Source organism: Cebidichthys violaceus, unplaced genomic scaffold, assembly GCF_023349555.1.
Source record: "Cebidichthys violaceus isolate CVI_PGR_0920_01 unplaced genomic scaffold, fCebVio1.0.p SCAF_7, whole genome shotgun sequence".
Taxonomy (NCBI): Eukaryota; Metazoa; Chordata; class Actinopteri; order Perciformes; family Stichaeidae; genus Cebidichthys; species Cebidichthys violaceus.
The window spans coordinates 11297678-11322247 of record NW_027176927.1 but is presented as its reverse complement, the minus strand read 5'-3'; the positions used below and the strand labels follow the sequence as shown (position 1 = coordinate 11322247).

General features: G+C 42.3%; 1 protein-coding gene across 6 annotated transcripts in view; it reads right to left on the bottom strand.

Annotated features, from left to right (window-relative positions):
- LOC137891265 (protein MTSS 1-like) overlaps positions 1-24570 on the bottom strand; it is a 48799-nt gene that overhangs the window by 22780 nt on the left and 1449 nt on the right. For all 6 annotated transcript variants that reach the window (XM_068735793.1, XM_068735798.1, XM_068735795.1 and 3 more), the window contains exons 2-3: positions 23847-23908; positions 18266-18339 (exon numbers count right to left, since the gene is read on the bottom strand). In XM_068735793.1, coding sequence (XP_068591894.1) covers positions 18266-18339; positions 23847-23908 — 136 coding nt within the window. The remainder of the gene's footprint in view (positions 1-18265; positions 18340-23846; positions 23909-24570) is intronic.

Genomic DNA, 24570 nt, shown 5'->3' with positions numbered 1-24570 from the left:
GAAAAATGGAGAAAGAGAGAGTGATGTGGCTCGGGTAGTTTTGACATGAAGATCAGAGAGGCTTGCTAGCTAAAGCTCACTCTGTATGGGCACCAGATGGTCGCTGTTAACTACGGGCCAGTGGTTACACTGATAAGAGACTGGAGACCATACAGCTGGATACACACACCAGCACACACCAGCACACCCCCCCAGCTGGACAGAGGGGATCTGTTCGCTAATTAGAGAGCTGGAGAAAACACTAAGGCTACTAAGCCAGCTAAATCTAAGAACAGATCTTTTCCTCTTCATGTTGGCCTCCAATCGAAACACGGCTGGGCGGGTTTTCACACCGAAAAAATGGGAAGTGGCCTGATTTCAAAATGATGATGTACGTTATGTAGACCCATCTTGAATCATTTCACAGACTGTTCAAGTCATCTTAGTATGATGTCTTTGAAAACGTGCACACACACACACACACACACACACACACACACACACACACACACACACACACACACACACAAAACAAGTGTGACTATTTTAAATACTCTTGAGTTTCTCTCACACACACACACACACACACACACACACACACACACACACACACACACACACACACACACACACACACACACACACACACACACACACACACACACACACACACACACGCGCACACTTAGCTGAGCAGTTGGCATGCCCAGATGGAGCCACCCACATAGTTCAGATACAGGCTAGGATTTCATTCATCGATTTATATTTCTGCTCCGTCAGTGTGTTAGCCTACTCCAAGTCTACAATTTCATTTTTGAATAAAAAATAAACTAAAGTGGCTGATTGTTAGAGGTTTTAATAATTCTGGGAGGAGGTGGAGCTGTAAAAAAAATGAATTAATGTAGGAGTGACTAATTACAAACTATACATCAAAAAATGACCTAAATATATTATACTATTCATACTCGTTAAAGGGAGGATATATGTGGGGATACAAGTATGCATGGTCTCCAAGGTCAAGGGCTTATAATAGTCTGCTGTGATAGTCTTCATTCCTCAATAGCTGCTGACAGAAAGTGAGCTTCCCCTGTGTCCACACACACACACACACACACACACACACACACACACACACACACACGACAGTCAGTAAGTCTATAGCCTCAACGAGAACCAACACATGCATACACACACACGCACCTGCTGCAGTGTGACCAGTGCTGCTGACACACAAAAAACTATGGACTGTCTGACTACAGCTCCTGACAGCTGTCACGCTAAGACAAGAGAAGGGAAAGAAGGACAGAGGGTAGAGGAGGAGAAGAAGAGCAGAAGTGTTGAAAGAGAAGAGGAGCGGCGGGGCCGAGAATAAAATAATGAATCACATACTGCAGAAATGATGTAAGAGTGCAGTTGCAAAAAAAAAGGAGGTCCTGTACCGAGACACACCTTGGTGGATGGGTGTGATCGAGCTGTGAAGTAATATTATTGGTGCTCTATCAACTGATTTTGCTCTTTGTGAATGTCTCTAAACTGCAGACTTTTATGGTGAAGTCTGGCAAAGAATGGCATCAAAAGAACCAATACTGAACTTGCAACATCAGCACAGGTAAAGTATGATTAGATTTCCACACTGAACCTGCTGCCATGAACATACAGTAGATTGCAAAAGAACATTAACACTAACGAGGCCCGTTAACGACTTCCCGTTTTACACGTTATCAGCCCTGTCTCTTGCTAAATAGCACCATATATACATATTGAATAGTGACAGATGGGATAAGAGAGAGACAGAGGGAAGGGCAGCTCATGAGCCAGGTTTAAACCCATGACGCAGTTTGTTTGTCGATGATTTGCATCACAGTCAAACAAGGCCCCACAAAAACTACAGGCTGGCATCTGAGTGTCTTTGTGTAGATAGTGAATGACAGCGTAGCTTAGTGACAACATATTGACAATGGACCGACAATATAGCAGATTGTTATACCGAATGAAATTTATTCTACAAAAAATATTCAGTACATTTATGTTTTTAAAAGAACCAATTGAGAGTCAATGTGAACTGTAGTAGTGAATGTGTGTCAGTGTGCCACTGCAATGCAGTGAAATGCACCCTGAATAGTGATGCATGAGACTCCCCCGGCCTTGCCCTTCTCTCCTTTACATTGCTCTCCTCTCCTGAAGGCTGTATCCTCCCTCCTCCTTCCTCCTTGTGTGCCTCTATTTTCCCCTCCTTTTCTGCCCTGATCTTGTTTCTTCTTTTTCCTCTCTGCTCATCCTCCCTTCCTCTTCTATTTTCATCTCATCCCTTCCTTTCTCCGTCTTCCAAAACACTCTTGTCCCCCCCCCCCCCCCCTTTTTTTTTTTTTTTTACTACCTTCCTGCACTCCTCCACTCTATTCTGTCATCTCACCACTGATGTGGAAAGTACAAGCAGCATAAAGACTCATCACAGTGACAAATGGGTGATGTAGACAAAGATGGTTTAGAGATGTATGAAGAGTTATGGACGGATGTACACTAAACGGAGCTGAGGTTGATAACAGTAAGTGTGTCAGTGTGCCACTGTAGAGCTGAAGCCTCAATACCAAAGAGCACTGAACAAAATTCCAGCAAATCGTTACACTCTTGACACAATGCTTGTTGTAAAATAGAGAGAAATGTGTCATGAGTGGGAGAGGAGGGCTGATTAGAAAAGGGGAACGTAAGGAAAACATACATGTTGATTTCTGCTGTTAAGATAAGGGGGAGAAGAGAGTATAGATGACGGAGAGCAGTAATGTGAGTGTGACAGTATGTCACCTCTGTGTGGTTCTGGAGGGTGAATGCTAACGAGGTCTCGAGGCCGAAGATAAACAAGAAGAGATAGCTCACAAATGCCCTCATTGCTCTGCGTCTCTCTCCTCCTCATTTGGAATGCTTACTGAGCTACCGTATATCTCTACATCCCTCCTCCGCTATTCTCCTCCTGTTTCACCATCCGTCTCATAGCACGGTGGTATGAATGGATACCAGAGCGATGGATGGGAACCAATTAAGATAAGAAGAAACGCGTTTCTCCCGACTCCAAAACGCCACCATCCTTTTTCCTGTCACACTCTTTGGTGCGCTTTGTGAGATAGTTCTCATCTTGCACAGTTGCTGCATATTCAGTGCCTATTTACAGAGAATGCTGATTTCCATTTGCTCAATACATCCTCATTACAGCTATTGATATTCTGCATCCGAGATCTCTCACTGGAACAATGATATAGGCAATACATCAAGCATGTCTTGGAGTCCCACTCCCTACGCACAAATGCATATGAAGAATTTCTCTTTTATATGCATTTGAGTTTACTATTGGACCCCTGCCGTTCCATAATTGTTGTCAAACACGCTTGGTCATGGCTCTTTATTAAAAATAGATTTGAAAAGTAAATGTTTGGGTTAAGTGGGCCTACAGTGCAGTAAGAGTATATGTCAGTTTTAAGAGTTTTAGGACAACCATCCTGAACGTACACCTGAAATAAGAAGTATTTTATGGCCAAACAGTGAAATGTTTTATACTGAGGTTGTCTGACCTCAGTCCAACTACGCAGTTACTTAACAAACAACTAAATGAACATGGCTTCAGTACAGGCCTTGCAGAGCATCACCATAGATGTCAGAGGTCTGCTGACGTCTACAGTATGGGTCACAGTCTTCAGTCACCGAATGAATTAATGAATGAATTCAGCAAATGTTCTTGTCAGAGAAATTAAACAGCGTGGCACTTCTGCAAGGAGACAAACTGTTAAGCGGAGGAGTACTGTATGGTAATGTGATCTCTAGAGTTCACATGGTGCACAGGAGTAGAGAGGAGAGAGAAATGAATGAGAGTGAGTACAAGAGACATCAGGGTGGTCTCTTCACAGAGTCTCCAGGCAGACTTGACATGGTAATTTATGCTACTGGTTTACTGTTCTCTTACAGGGCGATGTCATAACTGCACATGTTGGCTTCAGCTGCAGATGTAGGTCATGGAGGAATTTCACCCCGCCCCCCTTTATTCGACTGTATTCCCTTTATTTCGTCTTTTAAGCTGCTCGCTCTCTGATCTAGTTGTTCTCTATTGTACATCCCAGTCTTTCTGTGCTCGGTTCAGTTTTCTCTCTTTCTGCACTGGCTTAGTTGTCAGCTACCGCCTCTCGTCTCTGATGTCTCTGTGAATGTAGTACCATGACGTTAACACGGTGCCTGAGGTCATCCAGTCAGTGAGCAATTGGCCGGTTCATTGCTGCATGTTTAGGGACACAGTCAGTTCTTGAATGCAAAATGCACAATTTCTGGTATGTATGGGTACAAAGACACAGGCTATTGGCTAAATCTACAGCCAATGGATTTTTGGACAACACAAATCACCACAGTTGCCATTTCTGCCTCATCAGGTATAGGGCATTACATTTTTAGCGAACAAATAACCTCTTAAAGCACAAAAACATCAATTGTTGTAATAGAGCTGGCAACCCGGTGCTTCATTCACTAGGAGCCAGTGGCTGCATATTATTCTACACAGCATGCAACAGCAGCTATAAGTCTGCTGCCCAGAATCTGACCAATCAAATCCCCCATGGAGGGGGTTTAAGCGTGTCATCAGAAGACCAGAGAGAGACAGAGAGAACGAGAGGGAGAATAGATTACCCCAGAGCCCACTCTTGCTCTTTTTCGGGCTCTGGTGCCCCACTTTCTCTCTAATCTTCCTTTCTGGTCTGACACACATTCCACAGACAGATGAGCAGAAAGGATTTACTAGGACCTCTAAATTCATTGCAGAGTATTGCCATCCTTATTTGGGGTATGCAGAGCTGAGAAACAGTGGCAAAGATAACTGCAACTTAAAACAGTCACACCACGAATCAACTTAAAAGCCAACATTGAAGCTGTTATTTTGATTTATTTATTGGACAAATGAGACACTGTATGTTCAGAGGTACAGACCAGCATCACGTCAGCATATGGTCGGAACATGCAAACAGTCTGATGCCATTTGCAGCGACGAGGACAGTGGTTCATATTTCCAACTGCAATAACTGAACGCAATAACAACTGAACAGAATGAGGTCTGAGTCATCGGGTCTGAGTCACGTACATCTTGTTTTTAAGACTAACGTCAGAGCTAGAGTGGCCTGAATTACTCTCACATTCATTTTAAATTGCAATTCTGTACTTCATGACATTGTCAACGTGGTAGAGATGTTCACGTCAGGTTTTAAGTGCAAATACAACAATAACAATACAGTAGAATGAAACAAATGTACCTTTTAGAAAATGCCAGCAAACAGAACTTTGTTACAACATGCATGTCTAAATCATACGCAGAAAAACAGGAAATTAAAGCTATACTTAAAACATCAGAGAATTAAGACCATGTAGACACATGTGCTTAAAAAGCCCAGAGATTAGCTTTAGTGCTCAATAATGTCAATAACCCATTTGGGGGCTTTTGTAAGAGGTTTATGAGAGCAACATTTTTCAAGATATTTCCACAGAAGTCATAATACAGTTTTGGGTGTGCACAAGGAGCGGCACTGTATTATTCTCTCTTGCGTATAAGCCCAAGGCAATGAGTGAAATGTTGAACTGAAGATTAAATGCAAAAGCAAAAATACCATACAAAATGAATTGCTGCAATACTGTAAAAGCAAACACGATCTGATAAAAAGCAGAGGAGTACATGCACATAGACAATGTGCATTTACATGGACAATTTGAATCAATATACTAAATATGCACTGCAAGTTCCCCTATACTATCGTCAAAGTCAGTATTTTCCTTGATTTATCGAGCTATATATCGAGCTATAGACTTACATGTACCTTTGTGGGTGGTCAAAACGTTCTACCCTAAATGTCCCCTTGGCATCAAAACAATTCAGAGAAAACATCAAAATTGGACAACAATTAAATGGAAAGATGATCTTTAATGAAAGTGACTTTCAAAAGTGTGAACAATTAGGAAACTTTGGTTGCTGAGGAGAAATCCACCATGAAACACAATTTACAGGCTATCCTTGGTTTTTCAAGAGTATGGAGTATATCGAGAGGAACAAGTTTTTCTCAAACAAAGTCAGAAACAAGACAAACAAACAAGGTATAATTAACAGAAACATGAAAGCAAATTGTAACCTACCAAACAGGGTATCGTATGTGTATGTGTATGTGTGTGTATATGTGTATGTGTGTATGTGTATGTGACCTTCCCTTTCCCTGTAGGGAGGGAGGCTGGGAGGCCTCTAGTCTCGGAGATACTGGTGATAATTTAAACCAGACACACACTAGAGAGACTGAACGGTTTGTCAGTACAACACAACACTGCCTTGTTTGCAATAATGACCACCAGATTACATCGACCATATGTGTGTCTGAGCCTTTGCATGCATCATGTGTGTGCATGTGTACGTGTAAGAGCCCTCTATACTGTCAACGAGTTAGTGAGGGGACATTCTCCACCCGAATGTCACAACCACACATCCATACACCCGCCTCCGCGTACACACACACACACACACACACACACACACACACACACACACACACACACACACACACACACACACACACATTCATTCAGAGTGTTTTATGAAGTGTCTTTGGGACGATGGGAACAATCCAGACGCTGAAAGCTCACTGAGTCAACTCACTGAATGAGTAACTTGCATAGACTTAACTTAACCATTACTTCTCCATCCATCAACCAATACAAAGGCTGTATTATCTCACACACACACTCAACGATAAACTCATACCGATTAGAGCTATTTAAAGAACGGCGTGCAACATGCTAGTTCACTGAAATCATTATTTCCCTTAATCAGAAAAAAACAAACTTTAGCTTAAAATGATTATATAGAGAAATATTCAACACAATATATGTATATTATAAGTAACCTTGACTGAATGGGGTAACCACTGATGATGGTATCCCTCTGTGTATGCGTGCATTGAGGCAAATGATTTTTAAAGGCCGATATAATAACAATAGTTTGGAGTAGAAAAAAAGCTGATTAATCAGCTTATACCTGTCAAGAGCTGATAGTGTTGCGTTACATATCTGAGAGATAACTTTTGTGGGGTGAAATAAACTGAAAACAAGTCAGATATCACACAAATACCACTCGGCCAAACCGATTAATCGGTCAACCTCAGTAGCTGTGGCACTCAAGTGTGACACATCACTGGAAACACACCTTGTATTTCTGCAACCTACTCTCCCCCCGTCTCTGCCCCTCTCTATCGTCCCATCTTTCTCTATGTCCTTGTGGGGAGTTTCAAAGTAGAAAGTTCCTGATGATGAACAGAAAACGGGTCGATGCTGTTGTCACAGAACGGCTGTGTATGCACCTGGTCTCGACAGCCTGGACACAGACAGCAGGTGAGTGTGTAGATATGGAGGAGAGGAGGACGTGGAGAGGAAACAAAATGAGAACAAAATGAAGGTGAGAAAGTGAGAAACAATGTTTAGGGAGAAGGAGGGGGCAGAGGAAAGCAGATAGTCCACCTTAAATAAACCTTAAAAAAAAGTAATGAAATACTAATCTAAGAATAAATGAGCTGGGGTTTCCAGACACAAAGTTCTGGATTAATATTCCTCTGAGTCCTTGGTAGGGCTGTAAACTCAACTATCTCCATTAGGTCCAGTGAGTCTAGAAGTGCTTGCATGGAGGTATAGAACAAAAGCAGACTGTGTTGGGTCACAGCCTGGCTGCTGGGAAGTGGTCTTGTGTTAATGTGTTCAATATTAACTTTTACAGGGAGAAAAACCTAAAATTAGCTCACACAGTCACAACAAATACACTTGTGAGGTTACAAATTAGAGGCCGCACACACAGTCAGCAGACAGATGCAATTACACACATACACACACACACACACACACACACACACACACACACACACACACACACACGTGTGTTTGAAGGAAACAAGTGTGACTATTTTAAATACTCTTGAGTTTCTCACACACACACACACACACACACACACACACACACACACACACACACACACACACACACACACACACACACACACACACACACACACACACACACACTGTCAGCCCAGGGATTTCTTAGCACTTTATAGAAGTAGAAAATATTTAGGAAAGTAATTGAGAATCAATAAATGGACAATGACAACATTTTGTGTCAAGTATCACAAGTTTACTAATCGATTGAGGCCAATAGCACATAAGACAACAGAAGCCAATGTGAATAAAAATCAAACATGAGACAAGTCCATTAATGCCCCCCCCCCCCTCTCAGAAAGGAGTATACATTTGGCAACTTGGTAAATAAATGCCTATTAAACCACAGCAGAAAGTCATTACGCTTAAGTTAATTTGCCAGAGACATGTGTTATGAATTTGGCTTTGCATGCATGTCAGATGTTCCAAATCCAAAGCTCACTGGTCTAACCGGGTTTATGGTTCAACAAAAACAGAGAGCAAACAGTGCGAATGTCCACAAAACACTTGTGTGGACACACATTGCATGCACGCATAGTCAGGTGCACAGAGAAATCTCAGATTCTTTTCTGGGTCAAGCACTGAAAGGTGTTTGGCCTACTCTTCTCTGTGTCATGCACAGCAAAACATCTCTCCTGTGTCTTTACATTACATTACAGTCATTTAGTCATTTTATCCAAAGCGACTTACAATAAGTGCATTCAACATTGGTAATCAAAAGAACTACTAGTCACCAGAAGTCATAAGTACATTTCCTTTTCCAAACAAGCATCTAAGAGCATGAAGCAGAGCATAACTCAGAGCCAAAGTACAGAAACAAGAAAAACAGTTAGTGCTATAAGTAATACGAATACAATAAGTGCAACAAGCTAGTATGAAAACAATAAGCGCTAAGTGGAAGGCTCAGGGTAGCACTTCCTGAAGAGGTGGGTTTTCAGCCTGCGCCGAAAGATGGGCAGCGACTCTGCTATCCTGACGTCAGTGGGGAGTTCATTCCACCACTGTGGGGCCAGGACAGAAAACAGCCGTGACCGGGTCGATTGGCCGCAGGGACCTCTGAGCGACGGGGCAACCAATCGCCCCGAGGCAGCAGAGCAAAGTGGTCGGGCGGGGGTGTAGGGCTTGGCCATGGCCTGGAGATAGGAAGGAGCTGTTCCTTTCACTGCCCTGTAGGCTAGCACCAGAGTCTTAAACTGGATGCGAGCTCTTACAGGTAGCCAGTGTAGAGAACGGAGAAAGGAAGTTGTGTGGGAGAACTTGGGGCGATTGAACACCAGGCGAGCTGCAGCTTTCTGGACAAGCTCCAGAGGTCTGATGGCCGACGCCGGGGCTCCGGCGAGTAGAGAGTTGCAGTAGTCCAGGGGAGAGATGACAAGAGCCTGGATGAGAACCTGCGCCGTCTCGTCAGTCAGTCAGTGTCTTATCCTTCATACTCAGAAAAACATACACTCGCACATTTGTGTCCCTTAACTCCATGACAAGAGAGTAACTCTGAATTTGCAATGCCAGTGGTCAGATGTTTGTATTAAAGCAGACGGTTGCGGCTGCATTTTTCAAAAACACTTCCTTGTAGATCACAACTAAATCATCCTGACGAATCTATGTTATGTTGAGTCTTAGAGGGGGAAATTGTTATGTGAGTTTATACGTTAGTGTGTGTATTTGACCCGTTGACTGATTTAATTGCTGGTTCCTGTGATCTGTAAGAGTCCCAGGATGGGGTCAGGGTGAACAGAAGAGAACAGAGGGTGGATTGAGAGCCTCAGTGCTAGTCCAGGGAACGAGATTCAGGTCTTTTTTAGCTGGACAGAGTACAGGAAATGTACACAGCCCGGCTGGTCCTGGACTGAAACGGTTAAAGAGGACAGAGTTCTGTCAGAGAGGGCATGAGACAGTGGGTTAGTTCAGGATGTAAGGCTGCTCTGTAACAGAGGCCAAGCCATGAACTGAGAGGGGCAACGAGGAAACTGATTTTTTTCCTTTTAGTGAAGCTGTAAGGGGGTCTGTCCGTGGCAGAGCACACAGAGCCTGCTCAGAGAAAATGAGCAAATAACTGACAGAATTAGACTGAAGTCTGTTCCACCAAAATCTTAGGTTCAGTGCACTCCAAGTTTGGTCTAACAAAGCCAATGTGTCCACGATAATTTAACAGAAAAATGTTACTGTCTTGGAGCCTGTCAAGTAGAGTGTCTGATTTCAGACTGAATCACTTATTTACTTTAACTATAGGCTGGATGTGTGCTAGTTCACAGTAATTGTATGGCCCAGTATCACTGAGCAAAAGGAGATGAGAGAGGGGGAACAGAGGCCTCATTGAGAAACAAGCACACACACACACACACACACACACACACACACACACACACACACACACACACACACACACACACACACACACACACACACACACACACACACACACACACACACACACACACAAAATGTGTAGCATGTGCTTGCCTGTATGTACACACATGCACCCACAAGCTCAAATCCCTGCACACACACACACACACACACACACACACACACACACACACACACACACACACACACACACACACACACACACACACACACACACACACGGCAATCAACACACACCTGATTTCTCACTCCCCTGGGACTCATTTAGATTCAAAGGTTAGATTACAGTGATCTACAGTATCTAGTTCACACACACACACACACACACACACACACACACAAAAACCCTTCTATCTCGCTGTGATTTAGCTTTTAACCATTCTCAATGCATCAACTGAAAAGTTAAATAGAGTGATATGTGAATATTTCATCTATGCCTGTAATAGTGACAGGCATAGATAACAGATAACAGTTGTGACAGCTTCTACCCTGCATTAGCAGAGGCACCAAGTGAATTACCAGATGACTGAAAATAGTAGAAGGTAAATCTTTAGGGACATCTGGGGTTTACAACTTACCCTTGATACCTGCTAACACAGAAACACCGCACGGACAACTATTTATACAATATGCATGTAATCGGTTGGGGAGTTTTCCTTTGTCCCTTTTCAGAGACATGTTACTTCAAAACGTATAAGAAATATAGTGCAGAAAGTTCAAAATGAAGAACATACGCACCTCTAAGGTGGAAGTTATTTTCGGGTGCTGAACTCATTGGAGGAACTCAGGGGCCTCAGTGGAACTAAGCTATTCCATAAGGAGGGGCGGCATTGATGTTAATGGGAGAGGTTACACAATGGGCTGAAGCTATAGTGTATAGAGGTCAGAAAGATGTGGCACAGCTACTTTGTCCCAACTAGAAGCAAGCTGGAAAATATGGAGCAATGAAAGACCTTGGCATTCTCAACCAGCATGGTAAAAACAGCACTGGACCGTTTTACTGGATCGATACTTTATTCCCAGTATAGGCAATTACACTTTAGTATGAGATAAATACGACTTATCCTTTATACTGGGGGTTTTGATCTGGGATTTAGCATCTCTATTCCTTAACCCTCATTATCTGCCCCTCCAGGTCTACTGAGAGACAAGTCATTAAAGTTTCATAAAGGCTGCAGCTCACTCTGACATGCTGGGCTGCTTCCAGTCAACATACCGGTGGGCTTTATGTTTGGTCGATGCCACAGTCGATGCAGTCAGATAGGAGGGAAAGACACTGGGGTAACAAAGAAGTAAAGCCAGATAATAGCAAGTATTAACAGGACTGCAGTAATGAGCACAAAATCCGTCATTTTTCCAAACAGAATGTGTATAACAATGATTTGTTTTTCTCTTGCTCAAAGCATTCTCAATAACTGGACAGGTGACTGGAGGATTCCAGTAATTATCGTCTTTAAAAACATGTTTGTACAACTTAATAATCTTTTTAGGTCCAATTAGATCCAACAGGCTTCTACATGCCGGCTCCATGGCAGGTGTCCATTTCACCTCCACAGAGTCAGACGTGTCCAAACAGACTCAACACTAGCTGCTGACAGAGCCACTGGGAATAATATCTCTCTCACACACACACACACACACACACACACACACACACACACACACACACACACACACACACACACACACACACACACACACACACACACACACACACACACACACACCATGCCCAGACGGTGTCCTGACAGCTGCCAACCAACATGCGACAGAGGGTTGGTTATTTTTATAATTGTGAACAAACTATTATGCTATGGGTGGTGTGAGAAATTCAGTATAGCGTGTGTGTCCATGTTCTTGAACATGTTATAACCGAGAACGACTCTAGGCTTTTAAACAAGTTATTTAATGAAGTGTCAAAACGGGTACAACTTGATCTACGTATACCTACTATTAGGATGGGAAGCAGCCTGTCCAGGATGGGATGTGTGTGTACCAGTAACATACTATGGTCTAGTAACCTAGGGTAGGTCTGGCCGTCACCTTTATCAAACTTAACAGCCCTTTAGAATACGTTCTTATATAATTCATGTCTGTTTCTAATCCAACAATATGCGCTTGGAAAGAGTGAAAACTGCATTACTGTGTTACTTTTAACATCTGCTCTCCTGGTCTGCTCTGCTCTATGGAATGACCTCATCTCCCTGGGCAGCCTGCTTGCCGTCAGCTGTTTCACCGGGGTTGACTCGAAAGAAATCTCACAACTCACCCACTCAGTCACTCTCTCACTCACACGGTGAATGGAATACCACAAAGAGGTAGCACTAGTATGAACACAGAAACACAAGCTAAAAAAAGATGCATACACAAGCACGTAGAATCAGACACAGACACACACACACACACACACACACACACACACACACACACACACACACACACACACACACACACACACACACACACACACACACACACACACACACACACACACACACAAAGCCAGCATACGCAGAAGGAAACTATGACGGAAGCATAATTTGGTACAGAATGGAGGGAAAGAGGAGATCCATGGAAAATGAAAGCGTACTTGATGAAACAAGAGAAAGGATTATTCTTCTGCCTTCTCTGTTCTTCTGCGTTTGTTCTCTCTTTACAGATTCAATAGGGCTTTGTCTCATTCTTTACCAATGACGAGTGCAGTTTCAAGTTTTTCAGAGGGAGATAATATGGTTCAGACGGCCCGGTTTCTTCACAGCCAACAGCTGAAATGAAGGCCGCGAAACACCAAGTTGTCTTATTAACTATCGTTTGATTTTTGCTTGTAAGATGAATTCTTTCAATTGACTTATGTCGTCTTGCTACATTTTTAGTATTTAACAAAAGGGTTGTGTTGTGATAACCTTTAATACCGTGCAAGAGAACTTTAGGTAGAAGACAGCTGTATGCTTCATAACCGGCACTCTGAAGTTGTACCCTGTGCTTGATCTGAACGGGTCCGTCTTCAATGAACCGCTTGGTTACCTAGCAGGGGCGGGACAAATAATTGGATCTTAGAAACTTCATGATTCTCTCTTAAACAGAAGCAAAAAAACTACTTCATTAGAAATTCATAGGGTTCTCCACGGGTGGCTACTTTTATACACTGCAGAGTAACATTTGGTGGAGGTGATAATGAGGTAAGGAGATTATTGACAGAATGTGATGTGGCTTAATGTGAGCTGCTCATTTTACTTGATTAGTTTAACCAAGATTGATTAACAGCTACAAGAGTTTATTTATTCTCTGCTGAAAAAAGCTTTAATCATGTGCACCATGACTAAAGACTATGTTATGATATGCTCAGATTCTGCTTATAAAATGTGAAACAACGAGACAAATGCATCACTTTCAACTAGGTTTCCATTTTAGAATCAAGCCCTATGCAGGGTAGTCATGCGCGTCTGGAGCAACAATAGCTTTGTGATCAAATCATAACTAAATATTCCCCGTCTTATTGCCTGGAGCATCACATTTCTCCTTTCAGGAAATTCACAGACACTCTCGGTCACGGCTTGTTTCTCGGTTTCCTGGACATTGTTCCATGTGGCCTGATGTGTGAGTACTTCTATCAAGTCAGACCCAAAACAGGTTCAATCACATGACTTTAAATCAAATAGAACCATTAGACCTGTTACAGCAAACACAGTCACACTGCTTCAAGGCCAGCAACTCTGTGGGTGGCAGGATGTGGCCGCCCTGGTGTGTGTTTGTGCCAACAGTCCATGGATACAGAAGTATGTCTTATGCAATGGTTTCACCCTTGTGGACAGGTTCATGGTTAGAAAATAGATAAAGCAGAGACAGAGTGAAAAGGTGAAAGAAAGGGTGACCCATAGAAAGAAAGGAGAAGAAAGGGCGGCAAAAAGTGGCAAAGGAGACAGAATAAGAGAGGAGCAGAGAGGAAAGGAGACAAAGTGTGATAGACTTACGACTCTGAAATGAAAGACCAAAAATGTAGAAATTCAGTTCCTCAGTTAATGAGTGAGAAGCTCAGTCCTCTCTCTTTCTAACAAGAGCTCTTGAATGCTTTACAATTACATTGACTTATTCCAGTGATATTTTGGTTTGTCCCATTTCAGTGCTGATGTTGGTTTCCTTGGAGCTGATATTGTAAACTTTCTTAAATGATTAACCGGTGTTGAAAGTGTGCTCAGGTTGCTTCATGAGAAACTTGCTGTTGACAGACAAAGCGAGACAACCAGTGTTTTAGACCATACTGAAAAAAGTGAAAATACATGGAGATGCCAAAGCTGAGCTCAGCATCTAGAGCTAAAATAAACAAAGCTGCAGAGACAAAAGAGGAAGGCTGAAAAACTACTGGATGAATAAATGACCACAGGGCTATGCTATCTGACAGACATCATGAAAAGAGCAGCTTAATTATAAGGGATGAACACATACAGTTAACCCTGACATACTAAGAATGAACCTGAAAAATGATTTCTCAGGAAGCATATGAAGAATAAAAAAAAACATGCAGAGGTTCAAAACACAGCTGGAAAACAAGTCAAAACGAGAGGCAATGGGGAGATGCCAAAGCACACTTCAATGTACTTTATCAGAATGAGACAACAAAGAAAAGTGAGGCCTTTGTGTGGGGAGAAAGTCCAAATCCCAACAGACCACAACAGAGCGCAGCGAAACAGGTGGTTTCAGCTAATCCTGTGTGTGCGTGTGGCCCTGAATGTACAAGTCTTTGTCTGAACACACTGGAAGATGCAGACCTGTGAGCATCTCTGGTTATGAGTGCGTAGCTCTCTGTTCATTAGCAAATGTGTGTGTGTGTGTGTGTGTGTGTGTGTGTGTGTGTGTATATATATTTATCTATCTATACATATACTGTTGCTGTGTCTGTGTTCACTGTAAGCTCCAATAGACTCGGAGCACAACATTGGAAAGGAAAAGCTTTGTCTGGAAACTTAAGTATTTCTTTCTTTCTTTCATTCATTCATTCAAACTTTCTCCACTTGACATTCCGGTTATTTTATTTCACTCAACTGTAAACTGGTAAGCTGGACTTTACCTTTACAAATCTTGACAATGAAAAGAAGCATACTCACTCAAGAGTTTGTTTTGGTAATACAAATTAATCCTTTCATCTTAATCCTCATCTCTTTTTCAACCCTATAACTATGCTTTAATTGGGTATTTTCAACCTGGTCCATGTGATGCAAAAACCACTTAAACAAATGCAGAAACACAAACGGCATTAAACAGCTGATAGTTATATGAAGCTACAGACTTTAGCTGGACCGTTACCGAAACTCAGTCAAAGGTTTTTACTGCACCACAGTGATTAGCTCATGCAATGAGCATTTACTGCTGTTTATACTGGAAGATTGTTTCACAGCTCTGGTGTGTTTTACATGAACCAACTATAGCGACAGTGCTGACACCATAAATCAAAAAGCACATTTTAATTAAAAGCCATTTAAATTATTGTTAAGATCATAATGATTTTTGTTGTGGTTGTATTTTGTTTATTGGCTATTATACACGAGGAAGAGTGTAAAAAAAAAAAATGCATTCCACACTATTTATTAGGACTAATAAATCAGCTGTATTCACAGGAATCAACAGACGACATACACTTCAACAATAACATTATAACACACTTATAACACAACAAGGACACAACTCAAAAAAAGGTTTATAAATGGTTGGTATGCATTTAATATATGAGAACACAGCATTGCGGTCCAAGGTTCAAGTTTAGAAAAGACTTCTGTGTCTTTCAAGCTTCTGATCACGCTGCTTCAGAGATAACACTGATAAAAAGGTCCCTAAGAAACCTTCATGTACACACCTATAAACATAAATACTGTCTCATATCAAAGTCTGCAGAGTCAAGAGAATTTTTATGAGCAACCATCACTGCCAACGTCTGCAAGGCTCTACAACAGTTCAACCGTTTACAAAAGGCGGCTGAAAGCCTTGTTCTCCTGATTAAGAGACTAAATAACCTTTAACCAGGTTAATAACCAGGTTACTTTTATGTTGGTGCGCCTTCATTATTGTTATCATAGCAGAACATTAACAGTTGGCGGTCTCTATAGCGTGGTGGTGGGGAGATAAAGGGATGTTTCCTTTTTTTACTTCAGCACCTTAAAACACACACACACACACACACACACACACACACACACACACACACACACACACACACACACACACCTTTTCAGGTTTCAGACACACAGGAGGACAAGAAGCAAGAACACGGAGAAGATAGAAAAGATGAAGGAAAGAAGTCATCATCTTTGTATAGTGTGGCCTCAGGAGCCTCTGGCTGATCATGATGAGCAAACATAAAATGGTGTGTGTGTGTGTGTCAGTACTAGCCTGACCACCATTATCTGATCTAGACACTAAACCATGCAGATGCTCTTTAACATCAAACCTGAGCGCGCGCACACACACACACACACACACACACACACACACACACACACACACACACACACACACACACACACACACACACACACACACACACACACACACACACAATTCTCTTTTGCCGTGTAGCTGAACAATAGAGTAAGCTGATATCTTATCACCAGGTAGAGGCGGCTACTACTCCTGGCACGTTTAGAGGTCCATTACATTAGGACTACTGTAAGATCTTTTACAAGTTTCCATTATAACAGCAGGCCAACTTTCAGCAGATATTTGAACTACTGCAAAGAATAAATCAAAGCTGAAGGGTGTTATGAGCACCAAACTAGTCTACAGAGCATTATAAATGCAACTATTTAAAGATAAAGAATAACACAGATAGATACACACATATTAAAAGATATGTGCTATAATATGTTGTCAAAGCATTCATAAGCTTATACAAAGTATGATAAGCTAAAAAGAAAGGCTTAAGTAGTGACCTTTCAGTGTACAGCACCAGTCTGAGGTACAGGGTGTGAAACAAACGTTTTAGGAATAAAGACTCCTTATAATACCCTGGTACGACTATCAGGTGGACAGGGTTATCCATCTCTGATACAGACAGCAGTGTGTCAGCCAACAGCGCACTATAACACATTATCCATGAGGAGCTCAGGTGTACAGTGCAGCCGGAGCAACAGAGCACAAAAACGATAACGGTGTAATGCAATACTGCAAACATAAGATATGTGGAGCGCGTGGTAAGAGAAAGTGATGAAAGATGACGCTCTTCAGCTCAGTGAATCCGACTCCTTCGCAGTAAACATCCATACTGTGTGCGTTAAAACGGAGAAGGAGGGAGCAAGAGAATTATGACTCCCTGTGCTCCCCCATCTCTCTCTCGCCCCCCCGTTTTTCTCCGCAGAAAGTGAGGTGATGAATGTGTGTGCCTGTCTCAGTTCCTATTAATAGTATTAATAGTATGAAGCAGGGTCTGAGGTGTCAAAGCTAGGGAGGGATGAGAGCTCTCATTCTCTCACTTTCTCTCTCATACGCTTACAGAGTTGGAGCAGACTCTACAGGGAGAGTCCAGATGTAGCAGAGGTGGAGTATATGTGGGGCTGGGGGGGGGGGGGGGGGGGGGGGGGGGGGGGGGCAGAAAGCAGGGGGAAAGGGGGCAGAGGTCGAAAACAAAAGCCAGCAGCAGATCTTCAAAACAGCATAGTGACGGATTTACTACCCATGCGATAAAGCAAACAACCCACAAAACGTCTCAGCACAGCGGGGTGAAAGCCTGGACCTGCACAGTAGGGCTACACAGACACACATACTGACACTTAGGTGCCCAGACACACATACTGTTTAACAGCGAGTTAAATGATTCAACCCTTCCAGCACTGTGTCTATCAAGCCTGAAAGTGACACCGACTCCTTTAAGAGATCGTGGGTAGTTTTGCAGGAGAAGACCACTAGTCATACACTCAAGCCTTTAAACCGGTGTGCATGTTCCTACCTCGTGAGTTGGTAGCCAGGTCGGCCACTTTCTGAAAGGCATCGAGGAACGCCGCCACAGCAACCACCGTCGCCCTGGGAGAGAAGAGTAAAACAGAGGTTCAGTATGGAAATAAATACGTCACACTTTAAAGAGGAGAGACAATATACGGCACCATGTTTTATAAAACATAAAACTGTCCAAAAATGACGGCAGAAGCAGTACTTAGATTCAGCCAGAGGTAACATAAACACAGGTGGCTGATCAACAAGTGTGCACATATGTGCTACATTTTAGATTATGAAGCTTACATCAACCTTGATCATTTGAAATGTTAAGTATGTATAATAGTGTCTGTAGTTGTTACGAGTGTCTGAGTGAGTTAAGACTTAAACGTGCCCTGCTGTGTGAGGAATGTCTAAGTCTACCGCTGGAATCTGTCCGGCTCAGCAGAGCAGCTCAGAGCGGAGTTTGCTGCTCTTACAGGTCAATGAAAGGATCAATGTGGGATCAACGGGATCATACCTGCCTCTGTCATCTTGTATGGTTGACCAAGTATTTACAAATTGCAGTTTAATATAATGGACTGACGAAAGGGCAAAATTCAATGTCATAAAAAAAAAAAAACAGTAGTGGAAACTTGGTGTAGGATTACTTTCTATTTTACTCATTATAGATACTATCTTGCTGGCGTCTCATCTGAGTGCCTGACTGACCGGCTACTTTGCTCGCTGGCAACAGGTCGACCTCTTTGGCAGGTCAGTTGACTAACTGGTTAACTGGCAAATACTAACTCACCTACTTCAGAAACAACAGGGCTCTCACGATTAAGATCACAGGTATGGAGATGACGCTCTTTGAGTCTGTAAGTATGTGTGTGTGTGTGTGTGTGTGTGTGTGTGTGTGTGTGTGTGTGTGTGTGTGTGTGTGTGTGTGTGTGTGTGTGTGTGTGTGTGTGTGCGCATTTGTGATACCTGATCTCCACAACAGAGACAATGAAACAGTCATGCGTGCAAAAAAAACAGAAACAAAAATGTTCCGAGCCAAAAGAGCATGTTTGTTCTAACCCTGAGTACCTTGATTTGTAAACACTTGTTATATTCCAAAGGGCCAACAGGAAACCATCATTACACAACTTGTGATTTTCCATAAACAAGCCTTACAGGTCGCTTTCACAACTGTGCAAAAACAACAGCTGAATACAGGTTGGTGGCATTTCTGAAGTGTGACTTGCACATGGAACAAAAGTGTTTTTAATCCTCAATATGCCAACACCATTACACACCTATGTGTTTACGGAGTGTTGTTTTTTTTTTTTGTTTTTGTTTTTTTACGGTGTGTGTATCTTAAGACACATGCAAGGCAACGGCAGTAGTGCTCCTGACGCATGGCCTCTGTGGTGGGGTGATATCCTTATAGGGAGAAGGGTATCACTTTTACACATCAAAGTGTGTTTACAGATCTTGGGGAGCACTACTGCACATTTCTGGGGCTGAGCACCCAGAACCAGTGCTGACCACAGAGCCACTTTGAGTCGTGCCCTCTCAAAATTACTTTAAAATAGACTGAAGGTTTATTGTGCTTACAATGTGTTCCTAAGACTGAGTTGCACTGTATTTTTTTTTAAAACTGTCTCAAGACTGCTTGAGTTGTTAGTTGCTTAATGGAGTTACAGCTAACATCTCAGAAGGGCCTCCATACGAAAGAAAGGTAAAAACAACAGAACACAGCTGATAAACAAACCTGATTCAAAACTTAGTTTCAGGCCTAAATATTCTTCTAGATTTGAGTGACAGTTAAGTCTTAGCATTCAGTAGTTAATGGAACTTTCTTTATCACCCAAAAGCGTAATATAATGATGATGAGTGCAGTGTTGTTGTAGAGCTGACCAGAAGATCCTAGGGTGTGTCCTGCAAATGGAAAAAGAAACATGCACACAGATTCCTTTCTATTTAAAGCCTAGTGCAGCCACCCAAGCAACCTTCAACTGATATCTGTCTCCACTAATATATTCACAGTACAGATCGCTGGGTGGATTATAATTTACATGCACTAGCAGCAGAAGTCTTGTTCAGTCAAGTTTAATGTATTAATCCAATACAGGTTTGTGTGTGAAGTGGTTTTAACAGAAGTCAACTTTTAGAATAAATGTCTCCGGCCCACTTAAGTACAATGTGCAAAAGTTTACAATTACAAGACATAATCATCTGCTGTAACCTGCTCTGTTCTTAGAGAAATGCCAAACTATTAAACTGGTTCACAACACTTTCAACTACTATCCTCAGCAGAAGGAAAAATCATGGTTTTACACAACATTCCAAATCTTTTTTTTTAATTTTCTGGCTCAATTGACAATGAAATTAGGTAACCTCTCAACAAATAAACGGCTATTAAGATGCACCAAAGGCAGATTAATCAGGTTTTCATTTCAGCTCTGACGTTCAGCCAAAAACTCCCAAGACGTCTGTGGCTGTGAAAAAAAAGAAAGAAAAAAGAAGTCATTGCTGCTACAAGCCTTCAGCTCTGCACAGTGCTCCAACAATGACCCGCCTGCTACCATTGGCCTTAAAATCTGCTAACGCCCCTGTGCTGGAGTCAAGACAAACGACTTTTACATCTATTCCACAAGGCCTTGGCCGAGCCAATCTAAACTCCCCATAGACCCTGAGGTAGTGGAGCAGCTTGCTATTTCTGACAATGATATATTCAGCACTGCTGCCCCCATCTATTCTTAGATCAACAGAAAGTGGAATGCGACTGTAGTAAATCTAAATCATAGAAAGAGGTTGTCTTTAACTCCCCTTGTTTGACACAACAGAGAAGGACTCATGACACAGATAATGTGCTTTTTACTACGCATGTATGTTTGTACCGTATGCATCTGTTGATCTACCCGTATATCAATTAAACTTTTAGGGCTCCTAGTTGAGTCCAAATACGTTTTATAACCATCCATCCATCAGCTGAATTTGAAGTTTTGAGGTGGTCTGTTTCTCACAAAATGTCCTTCTTCTGAAGCAGAGGGAGAGAGAGAGGCCTCTGTGTACGCCTCGCTCTGCAGCTGCATCAACCATGATCCACTAAACAGACCAAACACTGACAAGTTAAAAGAGGACTGTGATTAGAAATCAGCTAGCCTGTATTCCACCCTGCCCTCTTTCTTCAAAGCTGTTATGTGTGTGTGTGTGTGTGTGTGTGTGTGTGTGTGTGTGTGTGTGTGTGTGTGTGTGTGTGTGTGTGTGTGTGTGTGTGTGTGTGTGTGTGTGTGTGTGTGTGTGTGTGATGGTTGCTTAAAACCAGAATGAGCAGGAAAAAAAACACCATATTTGAAGCAAAAAAAAATGACAGAACAGGTCCACCACCTGAAATTGGTTGATTTCCTCATTGCTTTGTGAGAGGGGAGCAGAGGGTCTAAATTACAGAGTAGCCTGCTGTAGGACATCATTAGACACACAGACATATGCCGCTACCACTGCTGGATAGTCACTTATCCAGGCCGAGGAGGGAAGGTGGGTGTGTTTGTGTTTTACTGAGTGTGTGTGTGTGTGTGTGTGTGTGTGTGTGTGTGTGTGTGTGTGTGTATGTGTCAATCTATGGGGCCTAAAGCAGATTATAGAGGTTCTTGGGTGTGGGTTATGCTGTAGTCGAAGGGGCTAGTTTGGGTGTGAAGAAAGATAGTCGCACATGTGTAGCCACGACGCAAAAAACATATTTAATAACTACCAATGTTTCTTTTCGTTGGAACATTGGTAATTTCTCAAATTCAGCTAAACCAAACGTTGATAAAATGATCAGGCTGAATCATTTTTTTTCCATCGTGGCTACGAGTGTTCGGCTGTTCCTTCACACTAGTACTTTTATCTTGGTAATATAATGGTGTGCGTTCCTCCTCACTCTCATCTTGAAGGGGCTAGTTTTGCCAAAGTTTTAGTTGCTGGAAACAATCTTTAAAGCAGACAGAAAAAGTGGTGTAATAATGGAAAACGAATAGGTTAAATAAAAGGACAGCGATCACACATTATAACATAGTCATATATTGGACAGAAGGCAACTTTTTACAGGCATCTCCATTATCAAGCCGCCACTAACCTACACAGACTGGATAAAAAGATCTCACTGACTTACTGTAGGTTCAACCTTTTCAACAGTACAATTCCTGCTAGATTTGTTCTTTTATCATTGCCCTGGTGCCCAGACACACAGTCATCCTACTGCCAAACAAGCAGTCATTAGCAACAAGGCTACAAATACTCCCCTGAGCTTTAGCATGGCAGGGTCACATATTTAACCTCTGAATGATTGAGACACTTGAATAACATATCACCATTAATCAGCCTTAATACTGACAAAATGGAAGAATGGGACACTGAGTGGCCCCTGGGAAGTATTGTTAAGTCCCTGAGCCTTTATCCAACCGTCACTATTCATCTGTCTCAGGACACGTGGACACTTAAAGGGCCAGAGAACTGCCATGCATTGTTAATCAAAGAATAATTTAGACCACAGGACATCCATATTTACAGTACTTGCTGGACAATGAGCTTTTATATCAGCTGTCATAAAGTGTTTGTGTCCTGACATGTGGCCACTTAAAGCCAACTAGGGGAGGTGGCTGGGATTGGCATTCATTGTTAACAGAAGACTTGGAATAATTTTGGCAGGAGGTGTGCAAATTTACAACATTTGAAATACAAATTAAATTAGGCTTAAAGAAGACTAAATGGGGGAGAGGGGCACATAATGACTCCTGGACAGTATTGTTCAGAGATTAGGCTTTTATGTAGACTGTCATTGCTTGTTAGTCTAAGAGTACATCCACATTACTCCGTTTTTGTTTGGAAACGCATATGTTTTGCTACGTTTACACTGAGCGTCCACACTACGCCGGGGTTTTGGAGCACCGTAAACGGATAAGTTTAGAAACGATCCCGAAGCCGGATAACTTTGAAAACTCCGGGTAGCGTATTCGTGTGGACTGATGGAAAAGCATAAGTTTAGAAACGATGACGTAGACCCCCGCGATCGACTACCAGGTTAATTTAACACGGACAACTGATTACAGGCATTGCTGACCTTGTTGTCTTTACTAGCAGCTGTTGTCCAGTTAAAGTCTGCATGTCTGCAGAGGAAACAGCTGTTATTGTAGAGATCAGTGAGCGGAGAGAGAGACCCGCAGCGCTGTAACTAACGTTAAGTCTGAAAAATAAAACTTATTAAACTTTCCACAAACCGTATCTGTTTGAGTTTATAGAGGAAGATTTGAGAGAAGATCTTAAGTATCAAACACGTACTTACAATCATTAAAGACTACTTTATTACTCTGGTTGCTTAGTTACAAAATACGACAATCTACTTCCTGTTTACATCGGCGCATGCCCAGTGAACGTGAAGAGTCACGTGATATTTGTTTCCAGGCGTGTAGTATGGACGGAGATCATTTCGGAAACGATGGCTGAAACGCTGTATGGACGGAGATAGTATGGATGTAGCCTAAGGAAATGTGGCAACTTCAAACTTCTTCAGAGGGAAATTGACTGACATCTAATGTAAAAGTCAAAATAAAGCACAAAATGGGTTGAAAGCACGAGGACATAAGTCTCACCTGAGCTGGGACTGCAGTTTGCCGGCCTTAGTGATAAAGTCCTCCCAAATAGGGTAGCTGCTCTGTGGGGGAAAAGAGACACAAACACGGATGACACAATCGTCGGAACAGATTTCATTATTCCCAGAGTTACATAACAGTTCGATCAACAGCACACCAAACTGATGCCTCGCCTCACCTGCAGGGCTAAACAGGACAAATACAAGCCTTAGGCTTTCCCATACATGTGACCAAGTTTATCACCCAAAAATTATGTTTTTATTTTCCCCATCTTGTTTCCAGTAGACATGAGGGAATCAGAAAACTGAAGCTATTGGATGAAAATGTGTCTAACAGAGGTGTATGCAACTGAAAAGCATGAGGTTTGATACTGTCATGTCCCGCATGTGACAGGTTGCAAAATGGGTCGCCGGCCTCTTTCTGGAAAGATCCCCACACAACAAGAGCACTAATTCATGCTGTAATGAGCCTGGTTCCCGACGGGACTCTAAATTTACCTAATTCAGGTCCTGGGCTAAAAATAAGCTGAAGAGCCTCCTATTGAAACCATCCCAGAGAACAAGTGGCCCAATGCATCACGTAGTAAGACAGCACCAGAGACCATGTGATGAGCACATGTCACTGATGTGCTACTACTGTCAGGAGTCTGAGGAATGTCATGTTATGCTGTCAAACATTACACCCAACAACCAACTCAACTCTCTCTACCCACAGTACCTCTCTC